This window comes from Athene cunicularia, assembly GCF_003259725.1.
Source record: "Athene cunicularia isolate RWA chromosome 9 unlocalized genomic scaffold, athCun1 chr9_part1, whole genome shotgun sequence".
Taxonomy (NCBI): domain Eukaryota; kingdom Metazoa; phylum Chordata; class Aves; order Strigiformes; family Strigidae; genus Athene; species Athene cunicularia.
Window position 1 is genome coordinate 10,747,890 of NW_020799110.1, and position 23,734 is coordinate 10,771,623.

At 45.2% G+C, this 23,734-nt stretch overlaps 1 protein-coding gene across 1 annotated transcript; it reads right to left on the minus strand.

The window, feature by feature from the left end:
* Positions 1-4,860: 4,860 nt before the first annotated feature.
* EIF2B5 (eukaryotic translation initiation factor 2B subunit epsilon) lies at positions 4,861-22,627 on the minus strand. Its single transcript, XM_026855206.1, has 15 exons — positions 22,503-22,627; positions 21,593-21,778; positions 21,319-21,496; positions 20,130-20,210; positions 19,318-19,395; positions 18,925-19,237; positions 18,154-18,299; positions 17,709-17,847; positions 16,986-17,087; positions 16,242-16,349; positions 15,276-15,366; positions 14,342-14,465; positions 8,122-8,247; positions 6,479-6,589; positions 4,861-5,417 (listed from the first exon to the last, which is right to left on the minus strand). Exons 1-15 carry the CDS (start codon positions 22,613-22,615, stop codon positions 5,352-5,354), a joined length of 1,962 nt encoding a protein of 653 aa, XP_026711007.1. The 5' UTR covers positions 22,616-22,627; the 3' UTR covers positions 4,861-5,351.
* Between the last annotated feature and the right edge of the window lie 1,107 nt (positions 22,628-23,734).

Here is a 23,734-nt window from a genome sequence, read left to right on the forward strand (position 1 = left end):
CTTTATTCCCCTCTGAAGTGGAGTTTGATTGACATAATGAGTCATAGATCCTGTCCAGGGACACACTGCCTTATCCCCTTTTCCTCAGGAGACAGGGAGTCTTTAAAGAAATCCACTTCAGAACTTTATGATAGACAGCTACAGAAAAGTTGAACACTACACAAATTTATTATTTTGTATTAATACCTACTTTAACAACCGTGACATGTGCCAAAGATTGATTCTGAAGCCACAAACAGGTCCCAGCATCTAAACCTCTTAAAGGGAGGCCAAAGCCAAGGTGTATATTTTATCTAGTTATCACTGACATGGCAATGCAGGCCTTGGATCTGCAAACAAAGGAAGACTTGGAGGCAGAGACGGCCCCTGCTGAGGGGGGTACTGTGCCCTGCTGCTGCAGGGACCTGCATGTCCCCAGGGCCACACATCCACCGCTGCTCCAGCTGCACCCCACCTGGGTGCATGCCCCCCGGGACCGCACCCCTCATCGCCCCCCCGGCCATGCACAGCCCCACCGCCTGCAGAGAGATTTGGACTTTTACTTTACATCCATGTCCCTTATATACAGGCACCTACGCACCCACATTCCTGTTCCATATCCCACTCCCAGGCTCCGCACCCCCATTCAGCTTTCATCCCCTTCCCACCCACTGGTGCAGCTTCACACACATGATCATTCCTGTGCACATGGGCTCCTGCAGCCCATAACCTCCACCGCTTCTCATGGCAGGTCTCCCATCTCTGCATCCTTTCCATCCCCACACTCCTCATACAACTGCACGCCCCTCGAGTGCAGCTTGCAGAACATGAGGCATGTCCCACCCTACCCTGTCCTCCCATGCCCAGGCGTCTTTGAAGTCACCGTACTTCGTCTCTGATGGCCCCCCCACACTGGGACTCTGCGGCACAAGAGGAGCACAGTACCCTGTACCCCAGTTCCTCTCCAGCTGTGGCTTCCCTCTGAACCCCTTTGTCACCATGCAGCAATTGTCCCTGATACCCAGGCACTGGACACCGCTGTGTCCCTTCAAGGTGCCCAGCCTCAATTCCTCACGCAGCAGACTCCCTCTACTCCTCATAAGCATCCTCCTTTATACAAACTGTGGCCTCTTCAACTCCGCACATATCTGCTCCAACAGCCACTTGGCTCTGGTTTCTTCCCCACCCTCTCTCTCCCCAGACCCTATCACTTTCTTACCGACCATTATCAGCGCTGTGACCCCAGCCCCTAGGACTTGCCTCTGTGCCTCAGCAGCCTTGGGCTGACTGGCTTCCCCTCTGGACACCTCGCCAGCACCCAAGAGGTGCCAAGGAACTGTCTCCATCAGCAGTTTCCTGGAGCTGTGGCTGAAAGCAAAACTGGGGTGGACGAAGTTTGGGGAACACCCACTACTAGGAAGGCCAAGAACTGCCTTGCACCATCCTGGATTAGAAGGAACAAATGTAGAGCAAGAACCGCACCATGGGCCTGCACAGGGCATGAGAGTACGTCACCAGCCCTCAGCGCCAGACTCACCTGCCACAGAAATCTCAGGAGGGAACAGAGCCAAGCTCCTCAGGCTGGCAGGCAGGCGTGAGCTAAATAGCCTCCTCATGCATTAAAGAGTCCTGTAGGCATTGCTAGCAATTATCTGGGCAGCGCTGCTAGACTGGGTGAAGAATCTAACATTAAACTTAACATTAAAAAAAATTATAATCAAGGGAAGACCTCAGGTACGCAGAAGTTGTAAGAGGCATGAGACTCTCCCATGTTTCCACATGAGCTCTTGGAAGATTGTCACTTCCTCATGCTCGGAGCTCTGTGGTAAAAGCTGGCGTACCTGGAAAGATAAATCCAGGTCAGGAATGGAAAAATTTAGTTTAAGCTGCTTCTTACTGTGTTGATCCTGACAGAGCTAATCTTAAAGTCTTTTTGCAATACCTCCCTGCCCCAAAAGCTGGGCCCAGGCGAAGGAAGTATAGCCTTCCCCTGACAGGGCCACTCTCTTGCCCACCTCCCAGCAGTTGTGGATGCACCTTGGAGCCTGTATCATATACATTTGACACCCTTGTTACTAAAAGGGCAATTTTCTGAAATGCTGAGCTCCCAAGGGTGCACAGGCAGCCCAGAGGAGGGGTGCCACACAACCCCAGGTTGCCAGTACACGTAATCTCATTGTTACAGCTGCCTTTTCTTTTAAAACAGGCCAAAGGATTGAATAGACTCAATCGATAGATTGATTTAACTGCTCACAGAGGTCTTGTGAAATACAATTCACTCTTAATGAACGGAGGTTAAGAACACAGAGCCAAAGAAATTAGCAGTGGGGGACTGTGCTGAGCACTCTAGGTCCACAAGGAAGAGTTTCTGAAGAGCCTGTTGGCTTATGTCTACATTTAAAATTTGCAGCATTGAGAGCATTGCTTCTCCTTATAAACAGGCTCCAAGCATTTTAGTGCATCTCGGAACAGCCCAAAGCAGAGGTGGATGTACTTGAGTTCCACCACTCATACCTTTAAGCAACACAAAACTACTATCTTTCTCTAAAAGATGCACTATTGTTAGCTGAAGCTATGAGTTTGATACAAAAACACTGGGTGACATTCATCCATCCGTCATGAGATGGGAAGTCAGACAAGTTTACTACTATGGCCTTAGAAAAAATAAAAATGGATAGCAACGATTGGGCAACCAAGGTTGCTCTCAAAGGCATTTCTAGTCTTCCAGCCAAATACAAATCTTAATTAAAAGCCATAGAAAGCATCGAGCCTACCCTATACTTAAGCAACGCAATTAATGCTCCTTTAAAACGTATACACTTACCTTGTCCATAAGGATGTTGCACCATGCCAGAACTCCACCTTGGAGAATATCGAGTATCCTGCTTTGCCTCTTTTTTGATACTCTATTCTTGGCACTTGTAAACCCCCCCACCCCGAGGCCTGAAGGACAAAGATATTTGGATGTAGAGCAACATTCCCTCCTTGGATCTTAAGCCCTGGGTAAGAAAGCAGCTCACACCATGAAGAAGTTGGCTACAATGGGGCAAAGGAGGAAAGAACATGGAAAAAGACATACATGGAATTGTTAAGTGGCACAAAGAATCAAGAGCCTCTTGGCAAAACCAAGCCATTTACAGAACTACATGTTAAACCTATTTTTAAGCTATCTTTTTACTGTAAAAGGAAAAAAAATACTTAAGATGTCAAAGATTTTAAAATGACCAAGTAGCTGGTTTGTAAATGGTTTTACTAGGGGCTCTGTAGCTGTCCTTACCCCTCTTTGCCAGTTGTTACTCCCCAGCGTCAGGAGGGCACACTGCAATACCTAAAAGCCAACATTCTTACTAATTCTCATCATGGCAAAGGATAACAGTTTTCAGAGGGTTCATCTTGGCAACATAATCCTGTACGAAACCAAACCTCACTCATTTCAGGATTCTAAGTTCAGAAGTTTTAACAAACTGTTCTCTACTTGTAAACAGTGAGGCCATGAGTTATCACTGAACAGTTATACCAATTCAATGGTGTGCCGATTTCCTACCTGCCTATTATGTGCTTAAAATGTCTTGAGGAAAAAACAGCAGTGAGTTATTTAGCTTTCCCATTAAGCCCCGCTCAGGCATGTGCCACAACTGGAGACATACAATTCAGTCAAATAAAGCAAACAAGCTGGTAACACCAGGATAGTTTTTATTTGCTCCCTGAATTAAGTATTGGCAGATACAGAGAATTCAGATACCAACTATTTCCCCAACATTTACAAGACTGAGTTTGCAATGTCAGAAAACAAGCACATTTATGCACAATCTTGGCAGCTGATAGTGTGAGTGCATAAGATCGCCCTGCCTGAACATCCGTTTTTAAGAGGTGGGATTCCCTGGTCTCCAGCATCCAACGTTGTCCCCTCACTGACAATTGTGGCACCACGGAACAGCCAAGTAAATATCCTGAGTGGGCAGCTCCAGTGCATTTCCCCCCACAAAGGACTTATTCCATGCTCCTCCTGAAGGGGCAGAGGCAAGGTCAGCACTTCCAACAAATAACCCACCTATGAACAGAAGCCAGTTCTTGCTGTGCCTTTTCTGCTCTGTTCTTTGAGAGCAGGGAAGAACGCAGCACAGCCACACTTCCAAGAAAGCTGTTCTTAAAGGCCTTACTGCTGCCACGCATTGTCCGTGCTGGCAACAAAGTGCCAGAGGCATGCTCGCTCCCTGCTGCATGCCGAGTTGCTCTGCGGCTGCTGAACTTCACAGTGGGTTTGCAGCACTTTCCCTGCTGTCTGAGGGAAGGGAAGTTTTCAAGTAAATAAAAGGACGTGAAGTAAGCAAGCTTGTATAACTGAAATCATGTGGAAACACAAAGCACACGCTGTTGAAGGAAATACCATTCACTCCTTTTTGCTCTGGAGTGGAACTTAGGAACTGTGTCCTCCTCAAAGCAGCTAGTGCAATCAGTGCTCCCACAGCAAAACACAAGTGTAGTTGGTGCAGTAGGAAGAGCCAGGCACCTCTGCTCCCTTTTTTATGAAGAAAATAAAGAACCAGACACTTTTCTAAAACATGTCTGCTAAGCTGGGGACACACAGAAGACAGATCACATCTAAGATGTAGTAATCCATACAGCATTTCACTGGCCAGTGCACATCCACTATTAGCCAACCCCCGCAGGGGGAACTGAGCATGTATTATCCCCTGTCCTACGGAAGGGGGAAACACAAGGCTTCACCAACTCTACTGTGCAACCTTGTGTTAGATCCTAGCAAGGCAGCTGGCAAGAGATTTTTCCCTTTTGGAAGGATCACAGAAGTACCTTCTAGGCTGCAAATTGCCTTGGGGATCCTCAGAAAACTGCATCTTCTCCAGGCACAGGAACTCCTGAATGCTCCTACTCACCAACCTTGCCAGTGTCTCTTCAGCAGGAGTTCTCTTGGCTCCAGAAGCAACATAGGCTCCAAATAACTTAGCTGCATGACCATTCTTCCACAACCCCGATGGTTAGATTTACAAGGGTGTTGTATGCATTTGCATCTATTTGCTCCCTTTGTATTAGTAACAAGGACCTCCCAAAATATAGCTTATAATATATCATATCCAGGCTCCAGAGGGATTCTAGTAGGTATCACAACCTCCTGGTATTCCCTTATGGTTTTTACACTGGGCTGCAACCATCCAACATAAGGTGCCACTGGGCAAGTGAGGGAGGGAGGGAAGTGGCAAAGTTGAGAACACACAACCTAATTAAGGATGGGATTGTCAGTCACTTCGATGTCAGGCCCCACATCTACACACCATGCACTGGCATTGATCTTGCCCTGCCCACTCGGCCCAGAAAGGCAGTGAGAGCGCCTCTTCTCATGCCGAGTCACCATGTCAGTCTTGGTCGCCATCAGACGACTCTTCCTCTGCCTCCTCCAGCCACTGGATGAACTTCTGGAGCTGCAGAGAGAATTAAATGTAATTGGGTAATAAGTGACACCAAACAGATGTTGGGAATGCTCAACAACTACACTGTGTCAGTGAGCATCGCTATCATGCACAAGAAAGTGTTTCTAGGACATATGGAAACGGAGGCAGATTGAAGGAGAGAGAGACAAAAGTTTAGATGACGAACAACTGGGATGCCGCGGACAAACCCAGACTGATTAGATTCCTGAGTGAAATTCCTCCAGTCAGACAATCCTTATACACTCAGCAAAAAGACAAAAGTTTGAGAGTTTTTCAGACCTTGAATGACAGGAGATGACAGCTGCACCTTAGCTAAGACATGTTAGGAAAACTGATGGGAAAAACCTACTCCCTGAGAAACTGCTATAAAGAAGGCAGCTCATTTTACCTTTTTAATTGGGCTCGACTAAGCAGCTGACCTATACTAAGAGCTGACTTTGCAAAAGTTTTAAACAAAAATTAGAGTTCTTCAGAGATGGCTTTTTTCCCCTGCTCCTCTCCCAGATCCAGGGAGGAAGACTGGAACAGGGCTCAGCCAAACTGCAGCACAAAGTTCTGCCTGATGGAGGGGGGCAGTTTATATGCTTTTTGCAACACAAGCCAAATGAAACCACTCAGTACAGCTAACGCTTAGAAATATATGCGAAGGGACTGGTGAGCCAGGAATGAAAGCTTCAAAGGAATTGCATGGGGCCAGCACACAGGGCATTGGCCTAAAGCCCATTTCAAATGGGTGTTGGCTTAGAGAAGCCGTGCTGCTACTCCAGAAAGTGCTGGCCTCATGCTACAGAAAGCCCACTAAAAACAATCTCCCTGTCCTACTACCTCCATTCCTCATCCAAACAGCATGATTACAGCAGAATCCACAGAAACATCTGTTCCGGAGAACAACGTTGTGTTGCGTAGTGTTCAGTGCACTTACTGGCCTACCATGTAATGGCAGCTGCTCCACAGAAAGTGACAGTGGCACCCAACTCCACTCAAAGTTTCTTTTAGCAGCTGTTGTCTCTATCTCTCCCTCACCACACTCTTTAAACACCTTGGGGACTTACCCGCTGGTTTTTACGAAGCTGCTTTCCCTTGTCAGATGTGTCCCGCAAAGAGAACCAATTGAGAATTACATCTTCTTCCAGAATTTCCAGCTGGTAAAATGTCATCAACACCTGCATCGATTAGAAAAGAGCAACAGGGCTCTCTATAAACTCTTTTGGGGCTAGCTCATGTCCAAGCACAAAGTTTGCACGTGTCTCCCAACTCCACCTTCAGCAGAAGGCAGTCTGCTTCATTTTGTTTTATTGTTAAAAATAACTGTGCTTCTCCTACCAAGGTTTATGGTCCTGACAGTTAGATGCTATGACACATAATGAGTCAAAGTTCAAGTCCCATCAGCTTCAGCTCTGTGGATGCAGGTTATGACTAAGAGCTGTGGGCAACAAAGGGCCTCAGAGGATGTCAGTTCAAGATATCCAGTTACTTAAGTTCTCTTTTGAAAGCATCCCAAAACCCATCCCCAAAGCAAATCTAACAAGCAACTCTTATGCAGGCCCACATATGCACAATGGTGATGTGCAAAGAAGAGCATGAATCTGCCCAGCTCTGCCCCAGGCTCCCTCCTCCTAAGGTTCTCTCTTAAAAGTGCCTTACGGCAGGTGTCAAAGCAATTGGTCATTCATCAGCTCAAACTCCTGCCCAGTGCAGCGAGGGTAAGATGCAATCATGCTTTCTCAGGGTGCCTTTGTGCTCAGGCAGAGCAGGCACTTAGCAGTCGTTCTCCTTGCGGCAGAGCACTGACAAAGCTGGCTGCCAACTCCAAATATAACGTGTCACTTCAATTCCCAGCCTCCAGGGAAACCCAGGCCCCTAGAACAATGGACACATGCCAAACAATTGCAGTAATTCAAGGACATTTTGGCTCACCAAACTGAAGGCTTTTGGCTCTAGTCCTAAGTGCTTTGCCATTAGCCAGAAGCACTGGTAGCAGAAGTTACGATTACTCCTTCTTGAGGAACCAAGACTAAAGCAGGCTCTAGGAGAGCTCTTCAAAAAGAGACAGGGGTTTCCTGAGACACTACTAAACAAAAGACTTGCGATCCAAGTCAGATGCTCTCAGTGTGATGGGGCAGAAAGAACACAGGGACGAAATATTTGTGAAGAAAGGTGAGGAGGAATATACTGAAAACTCTCAGTGGGAAGATGGGTAACAAGCTACATGTCAGCTCCCCCTTATTCCCAGTTCCATAACTAGCTCAGCCTGAATATGAAATCCTACATTTATTCCTAGCTTTGCTTGTTTTGCACTCTAAAGCAGGATAAATCATTTGGCGGTTAGATCCCAGGGACCATGGAGAGAAATGAAGTGAAGCTCCTCCTAAATCAAGCCTCTGGCCTCGCCTCTTCCAGTGTCACACAACAAGGGCATCTAAGTTAGAAGCTGCCAGATAATAGCTCCCTTCAGGCTGTATGCTGGTAATTAATACTCACCCTCAGCTGTGCTCCCTCAGAGGCACAGGCAGACATAGAACTTTTCTTTTTTTCTAAAAAGCAATTGTTATAGATACTTTTTTTTTTTTTCCCCCTCTCCACTGAGACCCCCAAATTCTCTCCTCTAAAACAAACAAGTCAATGACACAATCAGGATGTATTTCATCATGAAACTCACAAAAACAGGTCCTCAGAGTTTGGAGTGGATACTCACTTTAGCTATTGATGTGCATAGACTGTCATGTTCCAGGAAGAATTCCTCAATGGCAAATAAGGCATTCAAGTGATCTGACGCCCGTTTTATGTAGTTCTTAAACAACGGGGTCCAATTCTTCAACAGCTGCAGAGGAAAAACACAGAACAGTTCCCGAGCTATGAGATGGATGCATGCACTCAGCCCTGTTTCTCAGCTGTGCTGCACTAAGAAACTACCTCAGGGAGGCATTTTAAGATACAGTTCAGCTGACAACTTAAATATTTTTGCCCCACTCTGTCCATGAAACAGATGCTATTAAGTCTCACATGTGCAGACAGGACCTGATTTTACTAAGCAGTTTTCAGGATATCTGTTAACTTTCTTGGTGTTGCCTCTCTGTATGGAACACTAGATTATCACAATAAATATGTTTAATGGAGTCTGGAAAAATCACTTCACAGCAGACCTACAAGGAGAGGCACATACATGCTACTCAAACCTTCCCCCCACAAAGTAGCGGACATTTCAGGGGAATTTTCCTTCAAAGCAGAAGAACAAATAAGACAAAAAAAGACAGTGCCAGGATAATTACCAGATGAGTAGAAGTGGGCAGTGCAAAACAGCCACCCCTAAAACAGGAACGCAGTGGAGCAGCCCTTAAGTGCAAGGGGTTACACATGTTAGCTGTGTGCCTACAGGCTTGTTTGGATCCTGGAGTCTCCTGCAGGGAATGGGCAGGAAGGATGAAGGGCAAGAAGTTTTTACACTATCAGTTGATCTCAGTCCTCTCCTCCAAGGCTTATTTTTTATGAAGTCTTTAGTTTAAGGGTTTTGGTGCTGTCTCTTCAAAGAGTATTTCTGTCCAAGTCCCCCCGAGCTCTTTCACTTGTATGTATCTGGAAAGCAAGCGGCAGGAAAAGCTCCGTAGAGCAGCATAGACTGACCTGAATCTGGGTTAGATGATAAAGATACTTAGACCCCGGTCCATAACAATTGAAGAAGGTATCAGAACCAGGGTAAGATACAAAAATTCCTCACTTGCTCGATCATGACCAGACCATCCTACAAAAACATTGTAGGAAATTAAATCCGAGTTCCACATCTTTTTAAATGGCTTAATTCAACAGCAGGCATTCCTGTAACTACATCCTTGGCGTGCCTGTACAGACACACTGTGTTGCTATGCTTTCAACAGTGTCTCCTTACAGAACACATCTGGTTTGTTTTGAAGGGAAACAGATAATTCACAGGGGCTTGGGGTGTGATGAAGAAGCTCCGAGACACTTATATTCAGGGTTAATCAGCATTATTATATCCAGAACAACTGTTAACAGGCAGTAGCCTTCCCAGAGGGAGAGCTCCAGGACACGTAGCAGAGCTAGAACCCAGGCTAGCGTGGACTGACAAAGGTAGCCTGTACTAGGAAATAGTGCTCAACTACTCCATAGTACTACACTCCAGCACCTCTTCAGACGCATTTGCTATGCGACCATGCTGGAATTTGCATGCCTCGAGCAGAAACAAAGAGGATTAGTACAAACAAGCTGATCTGTATAGTAGTACATCGAATGGTTCAAGGAACAACAGTAATAGCACAGAATGATCCTAACCATCATGGTATCACAACAAAAAAAAAAAAAAAAAAAAAGGATGGCGTATTTCCAGAAAGCATTTTATCCTTTCACAAAATACTTAGTCCTAAACACTCTTCTCTCCTCTACAACCATCTCCTGTGATTTTATCATCCTCTGGAATTCTTCACATCAAATGTAGTAAAGCTATTAGCAAGTTGCTTCCAGGCTAAGAAATATTTTGTAGTACCTTTCTGTTAACACCTTTAAATCTTAAGCAGGTACAATTCTAACCAGAAGTTACTGAGTTTCTGAAAGCCAGTTATTAATAAAGAAAGCAGAACTATAAACACTCACAATCCCAGAACTCAATTCAACAAGTCCATTGCTGGGAAAGTGAAAGAATTGAAAGTACACCATCTCAAGTTGAGAATGTGCACCGTACTGTACCTGGTGCTAATGGGGAAAGTAGGGCTCAGCCCCAGAGAGCCACCAGCAAAAGCACACCTATGAGCCTGTATGACTGGAGAGGCTGTTTTGGGAGTTTCATGAAAATCTGAACTGGGGAATTAGAAGCTTGCAATTATTTTAGATTGAATAAAAGACTGAAAAATGTGAAAGTATACCTGGCAAAGAGACCTATGGACAACATCGTAACTTTCCAGGCTTTGACTCTTCCTGGGTAACTCCTCAAAACAATCTGGTCTAGTGAAAGGAATCAAATTCTTCTGACAGGTGGATTCATTTTTCATCAGATCTGGTCAGTGACGCTCTATCAACTTTAAAGAGGTTGAGATCCACTTTTCTTTTGTCACGGTCTCCACACCAGGCCTATTTTAACCCAGTACAGAACACCAACATGAAGTATGTGCAAAGCACAAGGGACAAAGCTGTAATTCCAGTCTGTTACACCATAACAGCATCTGTGCTGATCACCACAAATTGTTTCAGTTAAAGCAGAGATCCATTTGGTCCCTGAATAAGCGATTCCACATAGACTTCCATGACATTACAAGAGAGTAAGGCTCCCTAACAGAAACCTGACGAGGTGCACCACACATGCTAGCTGCTGGGCAGCAGTGCAGACACTGGCTGGCTCAGCAAACTGAACTGCTGTATTGCCTCCTCCGGCTCCCTTTAGACATCTTCACCTACATAACCTTGTTTGATGCTGCTTCAATGACAACAGAAGCACAGCCTTCAGTTTACCAGCAGCTTCAGACACATTTGCTCACATCACATCTACAGTTCTAGGAAGGGTCTGATTTTCTGTACTATCTCTGCTTTACAACTTGTGTGTGAGCCAAACAAGATGCCTGACATGGGCTGAACTGAGTAACTATTTCTCAAGCCTCCATGTTTCATCTGAAGAATACCCACAGGCGTATGCTTTACTGAATGCTTGTTTCCTAAAATTGCTGCAACACTGAAAGGCTTCGTGCTCAGGGGCCGCTTCAGAGCACATACTGTGGTTTCAGGTCAAATCATACATCATAACTACGGCATTTCCACAATTTCCCCTCCTGAGCTGTCTGGGACCACTCTACCATCCTTCCTCAGCAGCTCAGAGCTGCAAAGATCTACAAAGAGTGAACTACAAAGAGTGAGAAACATAAAACAGTTCTGTAGCATTCAGTGGGCTTCTGATATTCACCACTCTCAGAATGCAAGTATCTCCATCTCATACAAAATAACGCTGTGCCACATGCAAACCATCATAAGCAGATCTCAGCCTAATACTGCTATTGACTGAGGCAGTTTTAGCTGCTACACACTTCAGCTACATGCTTTTGTTATATATCAAGCTATACTAAGCTAGTGCTTGGGATTCTCAGGGTATAAGTTATTAGTAAATTAACGGACTGTACTTTTTACTAACTACAGAACCACAAGTTGCAGAAAAGCCACTGTTTCAAACGCTGTACAAACATCCAAGTTCTGCCCAAAGAACTGGTCTCTTCTCTTCAAAGCGCTGTTGCTCAGGAAAACCATCAATGTTTTAATAAGCCTTTGAAGGCTGACTCACTGCCTCCATTAGAAGCACATCTCAACTCAAACATACTGAGTTATTGTAACGGTGACTAACATCACGTGTGCGATTGAACACTGGCAGTGTACCTCACCAGGATACTGCCTCCCTGCTGATTTCAGTACAGAAAGCCAGCACATCAATTCTGCACACTGTAAAGACACAGAGGCACAAAACTGTCCTGGAGAAGGACTCTCTAAGAAACTGCCTGGTTGTTCTTTACAAAAGAGCATCTGGAGAAACTGGCTGCCATGACACTTGGAGCTCTCTGATAAATCCAAGGATAATTTGTGTTTCATCAATGTGCATGCCACGCAATTCCCTGCCTAGAGAAATTCCACTTGTCCATGTCACGGGGCACGATCACACTGAATATTACATTTAGATATTATTGCCTCTCACTAAAGGTGAGTTGATTTGCTGTCTCTGCTGTTAAACATGAGCATCAGCTGTCCTATAATGAAATATATATGTACAAAGTTTCCCAGAAGCAAGCCCTTCATGTATTTCCACTACCTTTAGTTTCTAAGGGGTTTGGGGCAATTACGCAAAACATTACGTATTTATACGGTCTCAAATCATCGAATGGTTTGGGTTGGAAGGGACCTTCAAGATCATCTAGTCCCAACCCCCCTGCCATGGCAGGGCCACCTTCCACTAGCCCAGGTTGCCCAAAGCCCCGTCCAACCTGGCCTGGAACCCTTCCAGGGAGGGGGCAGCCACAGCTTCTCTGGGCAACCTGTGCCAGGGCCTCACCCCCCTCACAGTAAGTTTCTTACTTTTATCTAATCTAAATCTATCCGCTCTCAGTTTAAAACCATTACATCTCATCCTATCCCTACACTCCCTGAAAAAGAGTCCCTCCTCAGCCCTCCTGTAGCCCCTTTCAGTATTGGGAGGCTGCTCTAAGGTCTCACCAGAGCCTTCTGTTCTCCAGGCTGAACAACCCCAAGTCTCTCAGCCTGTCCTCACAGGGGAAGTGCTCCAGCCCCCCAATCATCTTTGTGGCCTCCTTTGGATGTGCTTGAGAAGGTCTGTGTCCTTCTGATGTTGGTGCCCCCAGAGCGACACAGCACTGCAGGGGGGGCATCTCACGAGAGCAGAGTAGAGGGGGAGAATCCTCTCCCTTGACCTGCTGGCCACACTTCTAATGCAGCTCACAATACAGTTGGCTTTCTGGGCTGTGAGTACACATTGCCAGGTCATGCTGAGCTTCTCGTCAATCAACACCCCCAAGTTCTTCTCCGCAGGGCTGCTCTCAATCCACTCATCACCCAGCCTGTATTTGTGCTTGGGATCCTTCAACCCAAACTAGAATCTCTTCTGACTGGGTGCTGCAGTGAAGTTCTCCTGTTCTACTCATGCTAGATTAGTAAAACAATCTGGGAGACAGAAAGAGATGACATATCCTAGCCTAGCCAGGGGAAAAAAAAAAAAAAAAATAAATCAACCCCATCCTACATAGCTACCAGCTCCACACAATGTGTTGTCTAGATGTACTCTTTCCACTTAGTCTAACACCTACTCTAACATTCTCTTCAGTCCTCCTTCAATTCCCTTTTTCCAGGTCAGGACATGCTATTTAAGAAAACAGTCTGGAAAAATGAGCAGAAACAAGCAGAATTTAAACAGAGTGAACTGCAAAAATCTCACTAAGCCATCTGATGAATCAGTTCACATGGATGTTTCCTACAGAAGGCATCTCCACACATCCAAGCGATTAATTAAGTGCCATGCTTATACCTGCATAAAGAAGTATTAGTTTTCCATCCTCCTCCATCGATTGAAAGCACATACTTCCTCAGAGAAAGGATTATGAGGATGTCTAGTGTTCCTCTTTAGCCTCACCTCCTAAAAAAAATTAAACTAGTCCTTCCTAAACATGTGTCAAACCCATTCATTCTGAAAGAGCTCCTTTGTAACCTGTAGTGTTTGAAAGCTCAAATACATAAATGGGCTAGAGCAAAGAGACAAAAATACTACAATGGCTTCAGCTAGGATCATCAAGCTGTTAAGACTGCCTGCTTTTTAAAGCAGATCCTACCTTATTTTGTCTCCCTTAGGTCAGGAAATAGAAAATTGTTCTCATCCAATTATACAACCTGTCTCTGTAGAGACACAACAGAACTCTGTATCTTTGCTCAAAGACAACAATATCGTGCCTCTGCATTTAGCTGGAAAAAAACTTGATACCAATTACAGTATGCAGATAAGACAGACCTTGGAAACGATCCCACTGGGAGAGGAGTGCTCCCTGCTGCCCCAGGGACAGGGCTTATGATGGATTGGAACCAGGTTCCTGGAATACAAGCCTGTAAAGACATCTCTAACAGTCCCCCTCTTTTCTCTTCTGCAAGTGACACACTTCTACTATCACACACAGGAAACAGAAACAACCACAGATACCGAAGCAGAGCTCCCCACACCTACAGTCTCAGCTGAGTTCTGTCAGGCAGGTACAACAGTTTCAGTTCACTTTTACTTCTATAGAGGACAATGAGGCTCATGAACTCAAGGAGTTCAAGTAGCTTCAGGCTTAACCAAAGACTTCTCAGTTTGGAACTACCTGGAGCATCCAGACAGACTCCTACACACTAGGAAACAAGCCCAAAGAAGAGTCAGATGGAGCAGGACTCACAGGAAGTAATGCTGAGAAATAGTTCTGGGAATCCAGGTTTGCATCCAGCTGCTGCAGTGGGAACTCCAGGATCACTTTACTTAGCACCTGCATCATCTCCTTCAGGCCAATGTTATATGCATACCTGCGAGGAAAAAGGCAAAAAGCCCCAACGTTTCACACTACATGATCTATGCAGACTATGGCTCTTCAGAGAGATACAGCGGAAAAATTGATTTTCATCTTCCATACTTGTTCTGTATTCAGTTTTTCAAATATTCAGGCAATTGCATCAGGCCCTGCATAAGGCCAGAAGTCCTGAAAATCTGCTATCATGCCGGAACAAGCTGCTGCAGGGAAGGCACCCTCACATTTACTAGAGTGCTGTACGAATACTGTTGTGCAAAAGAAGCGAAACAGGTTTGTATTTCAGAAATACTAGGTAAAAGGCACTCTGATTATTTGTTCTAGACTTGCTGCTGTAAAAACAGAGTGGACAAGCCACACCACAGCGCAGCCCCAGCTGCAGGCAGTTGACTGAATGTCGCAATGCACAGAGCGGTAGCCCCTGCACGAACCTGGAGGCAGCCTGTGCCAAGTTGAATGTTGCAATGCACAGAGCAGCAGCCCCTGCATGAACTTACAGGCAGTCTGGGCCAAGAACTGGCTTGCTCTCTTCAGTCCACAGCTACTTAATAGCACTTCAATCTGTTGTTACAGAGCTAGGGTAGGAAAAGCCTAACCACTGAGGATGCTATAGATGCAGCTGATGCTCTCCAACTCCTGTCGTCATTCAGTCATGATTTCTAATCGGCATTTCTCATGCTCTATACTGATAAAATTAATGTTAAACAATCAAATGTGGGTTTTTACGTGGCTTCTCCTCTTCTTTCTAGATCTGCTTTCAAACTCAACTGTTCAGTGTAAGGGACAGCATCCCTAAGGGAATACTCACTTGAGGGAGTTGATTTCCAGGACCAGGTTGTCACAGGAAATGTTTTCTTCTTCACCCCTCTGTAACGTACCCAGAACCTCATTCTGGAAAACTAATGAAAGAAAGGACAGGTAGACATGAGAAGGAAAAGCACAGATTCTTCAAACTGTTCATTAATGAAGAAACTATGCCCTTAACAAAGGAAGCATTCTGACAGATTTGTTCTCCATAAACTAGCATAAACCCACATCAACTATACTTATAAATAGTGGAATATAATTCAAATAAAGGAGACAACCTACTAGATATCATTGATCTATCCACACAAACCAGTACAAAGCTATTTTTCTCTGAAATCTTTTAAAGCAGAGTTTGTATTATAATTTCACAATCTAGCCTTTCCTATTCAAACCTCATCTTCTCCTAACTAAAGATGTGAATTCAAACCTAAAATTTACTGGTTTATTTTGCTTGGAGAGATATTTTAATGTGAAAAAGGCTTTTTTCTTCCAAATTGGCTTGAACTCCTTTCAAATACAATTAAGTTTAACATAGCAAAACAGAAAATCAAAACATATCTGCCAAAAAAGGCAGCTCCTACAACAACATTAAATTCTCCAGCCCGATTACAGCAGCAAGCTGTTCACACAGGGAAACTCTGCTGGACCTTCACAGAATCTCTGAGTTTAGGCAATGACACTGTCATTTAAACAGACAGCTTAGAGAGGTCACTTTAATGAAAGCCCAGTGATCATGAGCGAAGAAGATGGAGGATCTTTGTCTAACTTCTCATCCTTGGCTGTCTGGGCTAACACAACAGCAATACAGGGAATATTAAATAAGTGTAAAAAAGCAGGAAGTGAGCTCAGAAAACAAACATATTACAGGCATCCATAAATTTTCCAATACACCTAGAGAAAGCAGCACAAATCTCACTCACTGCATTCTCTGCAGACTCACCATACTTCTTAACAGCCCCTCTCTCACCTTTGATGTCATCTAGCTGAGGGGATGCTGCCCGACTGTCTGGCTCCTCAGAGCCCATGCTCAGGTCACTGTCTGACTCGCTCTCTTCCTCTGAATGCATAGCTGGGCCTGATGAAGAAAAGACGTAGCATTCAACACTCAAAAGCTGCAGCTGTCGTATGCATGAACCAGGTGTCCCAGGAACTTCCCAACCAAGTCAGCAACTATCTGTCCTTGCACGGAAGCTTCTACCTAAGGTCCAGATGATTAGATTTGCTGCAGAGGGACTGCTATAGCTGGCACCAGGATAATAGGACTTTTTTAAGAGTCTGCAGGCAGACAACAAAGGACAGGGACAGAAGCAAATGCATTTTGTGCAGACTGCTGACTCATGATGGAGCAATGTCAGCAGATGCTGTCACTAGCAGAAGAAAGACAGCAGTACCCAGAACAGCCAAAGCATACTGCCTTTAAGGGAGGGCCTGGTGTCCCATAGCGTGCTATTCACACACAGACAGCTCTGCGTATTACTGTAAGTCAAAGATACAACAAACACCTTCCACAGAGCAATGAAAGAGAGAATCTGGTCCAGCACTTGCTTTCACCTCTCACCTCACCTCCACACACATATATTATCTGGAGTCAGACTGCTTCACGAAGCCCAGGTCTTACTCTGGACACAATTATCAGCATCCCACTCAGCCAGTTTCCCTAACACAGGTCTGCCCGTCCATCCCCAGGTGACTACACTAAATATTTCCTCACCCCACAGGCTTTGTCTCTGCTCTTCTTCATCCTCTTCATTCTTGTCATCTGCTTTCCAGAGATAGCCTCTGCCCTCTGAGCCTACATCCTTTTTATTGTAACCTGAAAAAGAAACAGCAATTAGGAGGTAAATGTACTGGATCTGGTTACAGGCAAACCTGAAATAGATGGGTATAACCTGCACATTACTGCCCCTAAATATCCTTCATCAAGAGGGAGCTGAGATTCCTGAAGATGCATACAGATTTCAGCTTTTATCTTCTCACTTGCTTTGACAAGTGACCAACTTACTCCTCCCTACAGCAGCAACATTCAGCTGACCATGTTCAGATCCCTTAACAAATCCAGACTGGTAGAAACAGTATATCACAAGGACAAAATCCTTGGACGCTGTCCAGGTACGAGAACATGGAGCTTGCAACCTGCTTTGAACTGCACATCTCTTCCAGGTTCAGCTCACTGTCTCCTACTCTAAGAAAAATGGAAAACAGCTGAGTCTCCAAAGATTTTAATACTGGGGTACTGAGGTACCTCTCACTGTCCAATTTAACCCAAATATCCTTGCTCGCCCTACTGAAAACACACATGTTCCAAGCTGAATGCAGCATTAAGCTCCCTCCTGGCATTGCAGAGTCTAGAATGGGGGAGGGAAAGGTGCCAAAAGATCATGGAAGGCAAAGCCCTCTGTACAGCCTAAGTGCATGGAGCCAGAGACTCTCATACCTTTCAGTTTCACTTTGCTTTCCTCCTTGTTCACACCAGAATCATCACTGAACTGGTCATCATCCTCTTCCTCCTCATCTGGTGGATGCAGAGAGATCACTGTGCCCTCAGAAAGAGTGATGCCAGGACCTACTACTACCTGCAAATACGTGCAACATATCTTAATGAAGAAACATCCTAATCAACCCCTTGTACCTCCACCAGCAGGAAAAACAGCTGCTCCAGACAAGCTGTATACTAACAAGTGCAACTGAAGACATCAGCACTGCTAGATCACACACCATACTACCCTAGCCAAACAAAAGGAAGAAACCCAAAAGGAAGCAGTAACATATTCCCCGTCTCTGCAAAAAGGCTTGGAGCAATCCTGTGTTCTGGTACGGTCTAGCAGAAGTCTACCAACCTGCCAAGAAAGGCAGAAAGAACAGACGTAAATACAGCTCACCTGAGAAGAGAGGACACAGTGAGGCTTTAGCTTTACTTTCTCCTTCACTTCAGCTTCATCGCAGATAACAGAATGGCAGATCTCCACGTTATCTGCTATGTGTACTTTGTCCCAGAGAAAAGCGCCATCCAAAATTACTTTATCACCTGTTATATATCACCAAACACAAATACGTTGAGCAAGGCAGTTTGCTGCTCTCCCACACTGCTGAGTTCACTAGAAAGAATCTAACTGAATCCCAGTGCCCTTGATGCACGATGGATGTTAGATGAAAGGTAAAAATAGGTCTTAGAGGCCTGCAGCCACTTCTAATCCAAGGCTAAAAGGTAAGTTTGTTCTCTATAGAAACCTAAACTGACAGTAGCAACTGACATCTTGCTTTTGCACAAATACAGTGAAATCAAAAAAATGCCAGTCAAGACTAGTAAGAAGGAGGACCAGGCGGCTCACAAAACCAGGGACAGATGTCCCTCATTTGCAGGATGTTGGTGAGTGGTAACTCTAGATCAGTAAAGGTCATGCATTGTCTACTGCTGAAACAACATATCTGCATGAAATGCCTTCCACCTTTCAGAATCATTATGGTACCCTTGAAAACCTTCATCTATTTCCTCTACTGGAAAACCAAGCTTTTCTCCTTTTTTCCCATTAGAAGTCGATCAGTGCCCACCTACCATCCTCTCTCAGAGCCAAGCGCACTTTAAAAACTAAATCCCAAAAGCCTGTGCCCTTGCCTAGCAAGGCCTGCATGTTCCCTGTTCTTGCACTCACCTATGCTACAGTTCTGCCCAATAATGCTGTTTGTTATGGAGCAGTTGCTGCCGATGACCGTCCCCTGCCCAATGAGTACGTTCTCTTCGAGCACGCTGCCATGGCCGAGGCTAACATCCACCCCTCGGTAAATGTTGTGTTTAGAATGGGTGTAACTCTGATTCTTGTCATCAGTGAAGTTCATCTCTGGAGTCAAAGGATAAACCCAGCGCCGGATGATGTCAGAGCACACAGCTTCATACATGAGCAGGTTGCATATATGGGCACCGTACTCTTCTGTCGTTACATGCATATGGATCTGGTTCCCCAGGACCTGCGAGACAGGCAGCAGCATGTCAGAGGATTCTCTAAGGTAGGGTGATAGGACTTCCCTCATAACAACCCTCTCCTTACCTCCTCATTCACCAACAGACCACGCACAAAGTCATCCCGTGTCTGGTAGTCAAAATTGTCTGTGAACAGCTCAGCCACCTGCCAGGAATCAAATATAAGGAAATAATATAGTTAGTAGAAAATGTCAGGGAAGCCAGGTGATTAATGGCTGTTCAGTGGTTCTCAGACAGCTGAGTTATACAGTACAGGAAAGTGAGGCTCTTGCCTTGAATAAAGCTTTGATTCCTTCTGCTACGTGTGTTGACTTTCCCATCTCCTCATCCTAATGGAGACTATGAACAGATTCTGGTTTTCAGAAGGGGCAAAACACTGCTTTAGCATTTCCAAGCAATCTGCCCAGCTTCACTTTGTAGTTTCACTCCCAAAGGAAGGCTGTAGACCAGCTTTTTCACATGTGGATGTTAGCGAGTCCAGGCTGGAATAACCCTGAATGTTACCCTAATACAGTACCAGCTTGCAAGTACTGACACTTTTCCATAGCACAGCCATCATCTCTGCTCCACAGATGTTGCTGTACTCAAAGTGAAATCACTTATTTTCCAGAACAGTTTCATCCTGTGCCAAATCAGCCAGTCTACTGATGCATCCACTGTCTTTTCTACCTGGGCTCGAGCAGTGGATGCCAGATACAGACTGAGCACCCATACGGTCCACAGAGCAGCGCCCCATGATCTCAGCTCAGTCACTGAGCACAGCTGGGAAATCTGCTTTCCAAACTTAGTACACTCGGGCCACATAGCCTGCTGGTGTGCAGAGGGTGCAAGGGGAGCAATGAAGACTCAGTTTTAGACCCTCAAAAGGGCAGAGCTCACCTGCGGAGAGCAGATGCTGATATGACAATCCAGCAAGTCATGGCGCACCTCAACGTTCTCAATAGAGTTCTGGAACAGACTCTGAAAGGAAAGAATTCAGATGATCAGTGCTTCACGCAGTACCGAACCCCAAAAGCCTTCTATAAGCCAGGAGCAGTACTGACTAAATTATTAAACTAACTTTAAGTTCTGAAGACCAGATAAATCTACAATCTGTTCTGAGACACAAGCTTAGCAGGCACAGCCTGGTCACACAAAGAGCTGCGTGTCAGTCAGAAAAGACTGCTCTCATCCTTACAGAGTGTGCCTCTCCAAGAAACAGCTTGTACTTTGAACAATCGCTTTTCCTCCAGGAGGCTCCTTACCTTAGTCATTGGGAACTTCAAACATACAAAAAACAATAATAAGTCAAAATGCAATATTCATAGCTTCCATACCCCCTGTGGATTTTTAAGGCTGTGGGTTGGGTTGTGGGGTTTTTTTGGATTTTTTTTGTTTGTTTGTTTGTTTGTTTGTTGGGGGGTGGGGTGGGGGTGTTTTGTTTTTTCCTTTTTGGCTTCCTGCAGCGATTTGTGCTTTCATTTGAAGTAAAAAATACCTACTGATTACTGATTTGGGAATGAAAACGCCATATAATCACAGTTTTAGTTCTGAGTTGAAAAAAGAAAAAGGTCCATCTATCTCACTGGAGAAAGTGACTCCACAGACATTTACAGAGCATTTACTACATCATCAGGTAAACAGTACAGGCAGAGGTAATAGGAGGTACTACCCCTTCCACCTGCTGTTATTCCACCCTCTGTGCCAGGCTCAGGGCCTCTTCAAAACTTAGTGTATATAAATCCCAATTTGAGAACCCCTGTGACTGCACAAATCACCTACTTCTCTAGTTTCACATGGAGAAAAGGGATCAAATAAATGAAAAAAAATGAATTGTGTATGTCTGCCCCACCTTCAAACTCTGAAACGAGTCCCAAACATGTATGTCCCAGCACAATTTCACCAAGCCTTAAATAAAGGTTAAAGGAAAAAAATAAGAAAACAGTTTACCAAGAGTTACTTCCTATCATCTGCTCCAAAAGAAGCAGCAAGAACAGTTCCCCAGCCCTCACACAAGGAGAACCTCCTCCTTGGGGCGAGTCGCTTCACTACCACAGCCCTTCTCCACCCGTTTAGGTTCCACACGCACCATAGGAAAGCGGAAGCGTTTCAGCCCCTGGGTTCTCTGGTAGTGAAGGACACGGTTTGTGGCACTGTCCATAGCAATAACAATGTCATCCTCTTTGCACCTGGCATGGTGACCGGGTGAGGACTCCTTGAATACCATCGTCATGACAGAAACATTCTTTTCCATCTTACGACGTAACCTGAAAAAGAAAGGCAGAACTTTAAAAACACTCTTTGGAGAGTCGGAGCCCAGAGTTTCCGCACACCAAGCAAGCATACATGCTTTCAACACCCACTTGTGCTCTTCTAGGGCTTTGGATATATTGAAATTGGACACCACATCTCCAGTGACGAGAATGAAGTCCGAACGAACAAGGGACTTGGCATCGACGTCTCGTAGCACGTCACCAAGGGAGCGGTACAGGTCCGAAGTCACAAAGCGCACCGTGTTGGGAGAGGTGTGGCGGCACCACTTGGATTTTCTGGAAGGAGAAAAACACATCAGGAATGCACAAAGTGGATATTCCTATAAAGAACACACTAGGACACAGTGCCCTGGTGGACAGCTTATCTGTAAGTGAACACAAGGAGAATCCTATTACAGCAAGCCCACTATCCATCGGCTTAGCTACGCTCACTTGCACACAGCAGATGAACTAAAGAGGGTTAGACTCTGACACCATGGCTTATGGAGGCTTGAGAAACACAACTCCGCTGTGAGTCAAGTTTTGACACAGGAGGAGGAAAAGTTAAACACAACCCAAACTTTTTTTTTTTCTTGGAAAGCAGTACCTCAGGCAGGGAAAAGACTGCATGCTTCTCTTTAGCTTGCAAACCTGCAGCAAATGTGCTGAGCAAGCTGTTTCCCTCTGCTGCATGGCACACCAAGACAGGGCACAACAGTGCCCTGGGGGGCAAACAGTGGTACTCATACATGGCTACCCACAGGAAAGCCCTATTTTTAGACATGAAAAGTTAAATGCCAATGTAAACGCAGTCCCAAAATACTCAACCATTTTAACAGACTGACAACCACATTCCTTCAAAGGAGCAGTGGTCTTTTTTGAGTTGTGCTAGGAAACAACTGTTGAAAGTGAATCTCTTGCCCACAATTTTCATCAGAACGACAGGTGAGACCTTTGAAGCTTGTTGGATAAGGACAGAAGAATCTTTTGTGTGATAAAGCTAAAAAGAAGAGATTCTTACTGTAAATGCTCTTTTATCTCAGCTGACTTCCAACAGCAGAAAACAAAGGTTTCTTCCACTCCAGTTGCTGTTAGGAACTCCAAGGTATAGTCAATCATGGCCACATTTGCCATAGGTAAGAGAGCCTAAAAAGAAAAAACCCAAAAAACATATAGACAGCTGAACAAACACTCTGTACCTCTACATCAGCAACAGTTTCCTCCAACTTGAGAATATAATATCATCAGTAGTACCAGAAAAATAATACGAGTAACTACTCCACACCTTTTATCAAAGGTTTTAGAGTTGATCTAAACAGCAAGAGCTAATTTCTGATCTTCTAGAGGGGCAGATCCTCAGTTCAGAGAGGAAGGCTTAAAAAAAGTGATCACACGCAACACTCTTCAAGAAGACTCAGATAAATGAGAGTGGAAAAAAAAGAGAAAAAAACCCAGAGTGCTGATTCCCTGACTCAGGCGTTAACTGCTTCAAGAAAAACCTGTCAGACATGAATGGTGAAGCCACAGTAATACAGGTGACCAGAATTAAACAACAGGAAATAAAACCAAACTAACCTAAAGCGAAGCGAGTATTCTCTTGACTTGCAGTTCAAGCCACACTTTTAAACTAAGTTACTGATTCACAACTGAGTGATCTCATAATATTCTTTAATTCATTTTTGGTGCTGTTTTGTTTCAGGCCTGAGCTCGCGTGTATAATTATGACCACCACAAACACTTAATCAGCAAACGAGGCAAGATAATTGTCCAGACCTAATTCTCCAGAAGCACTCTTTCCTGTAACACACCGCCTTCTGCTCTGGATAATTAAAGTGCTATCCCCATCCATTTGTCTAGCCATATTCTTTTACCCATTACTGCTGGCAAGAGCAAAGATTTTGACTCTTTCCTCTATCAGAAACCAGCCTGCCCAAACCCGCTGCCGCTCCTGCATCCGCAACAGACGAAAAGCAAACAGCACCAATGCAGCAATGAGATCCTGTCTGCCTCTCCAGCGGGGGATATAAACTCTTACAAGCGAAGGGGACTGGTCAGAGGCTTCCATAGCGTGGGGGCAGCGGGGAAATCCGCGGCGGTGGGGGCTGTCCGAGCCCTGGGCGAACACCCCGGCCCAGCAGCAGCCCAGGACCTGCCGGGGGCGGCTGGCGGGAGGGACTCGCCTTCTCCCGACCTAGCCCGGAGCTCTCACGGTGGGGCACGCCGCGACCCCGGGCCCGACCATCGCTGGCGGCG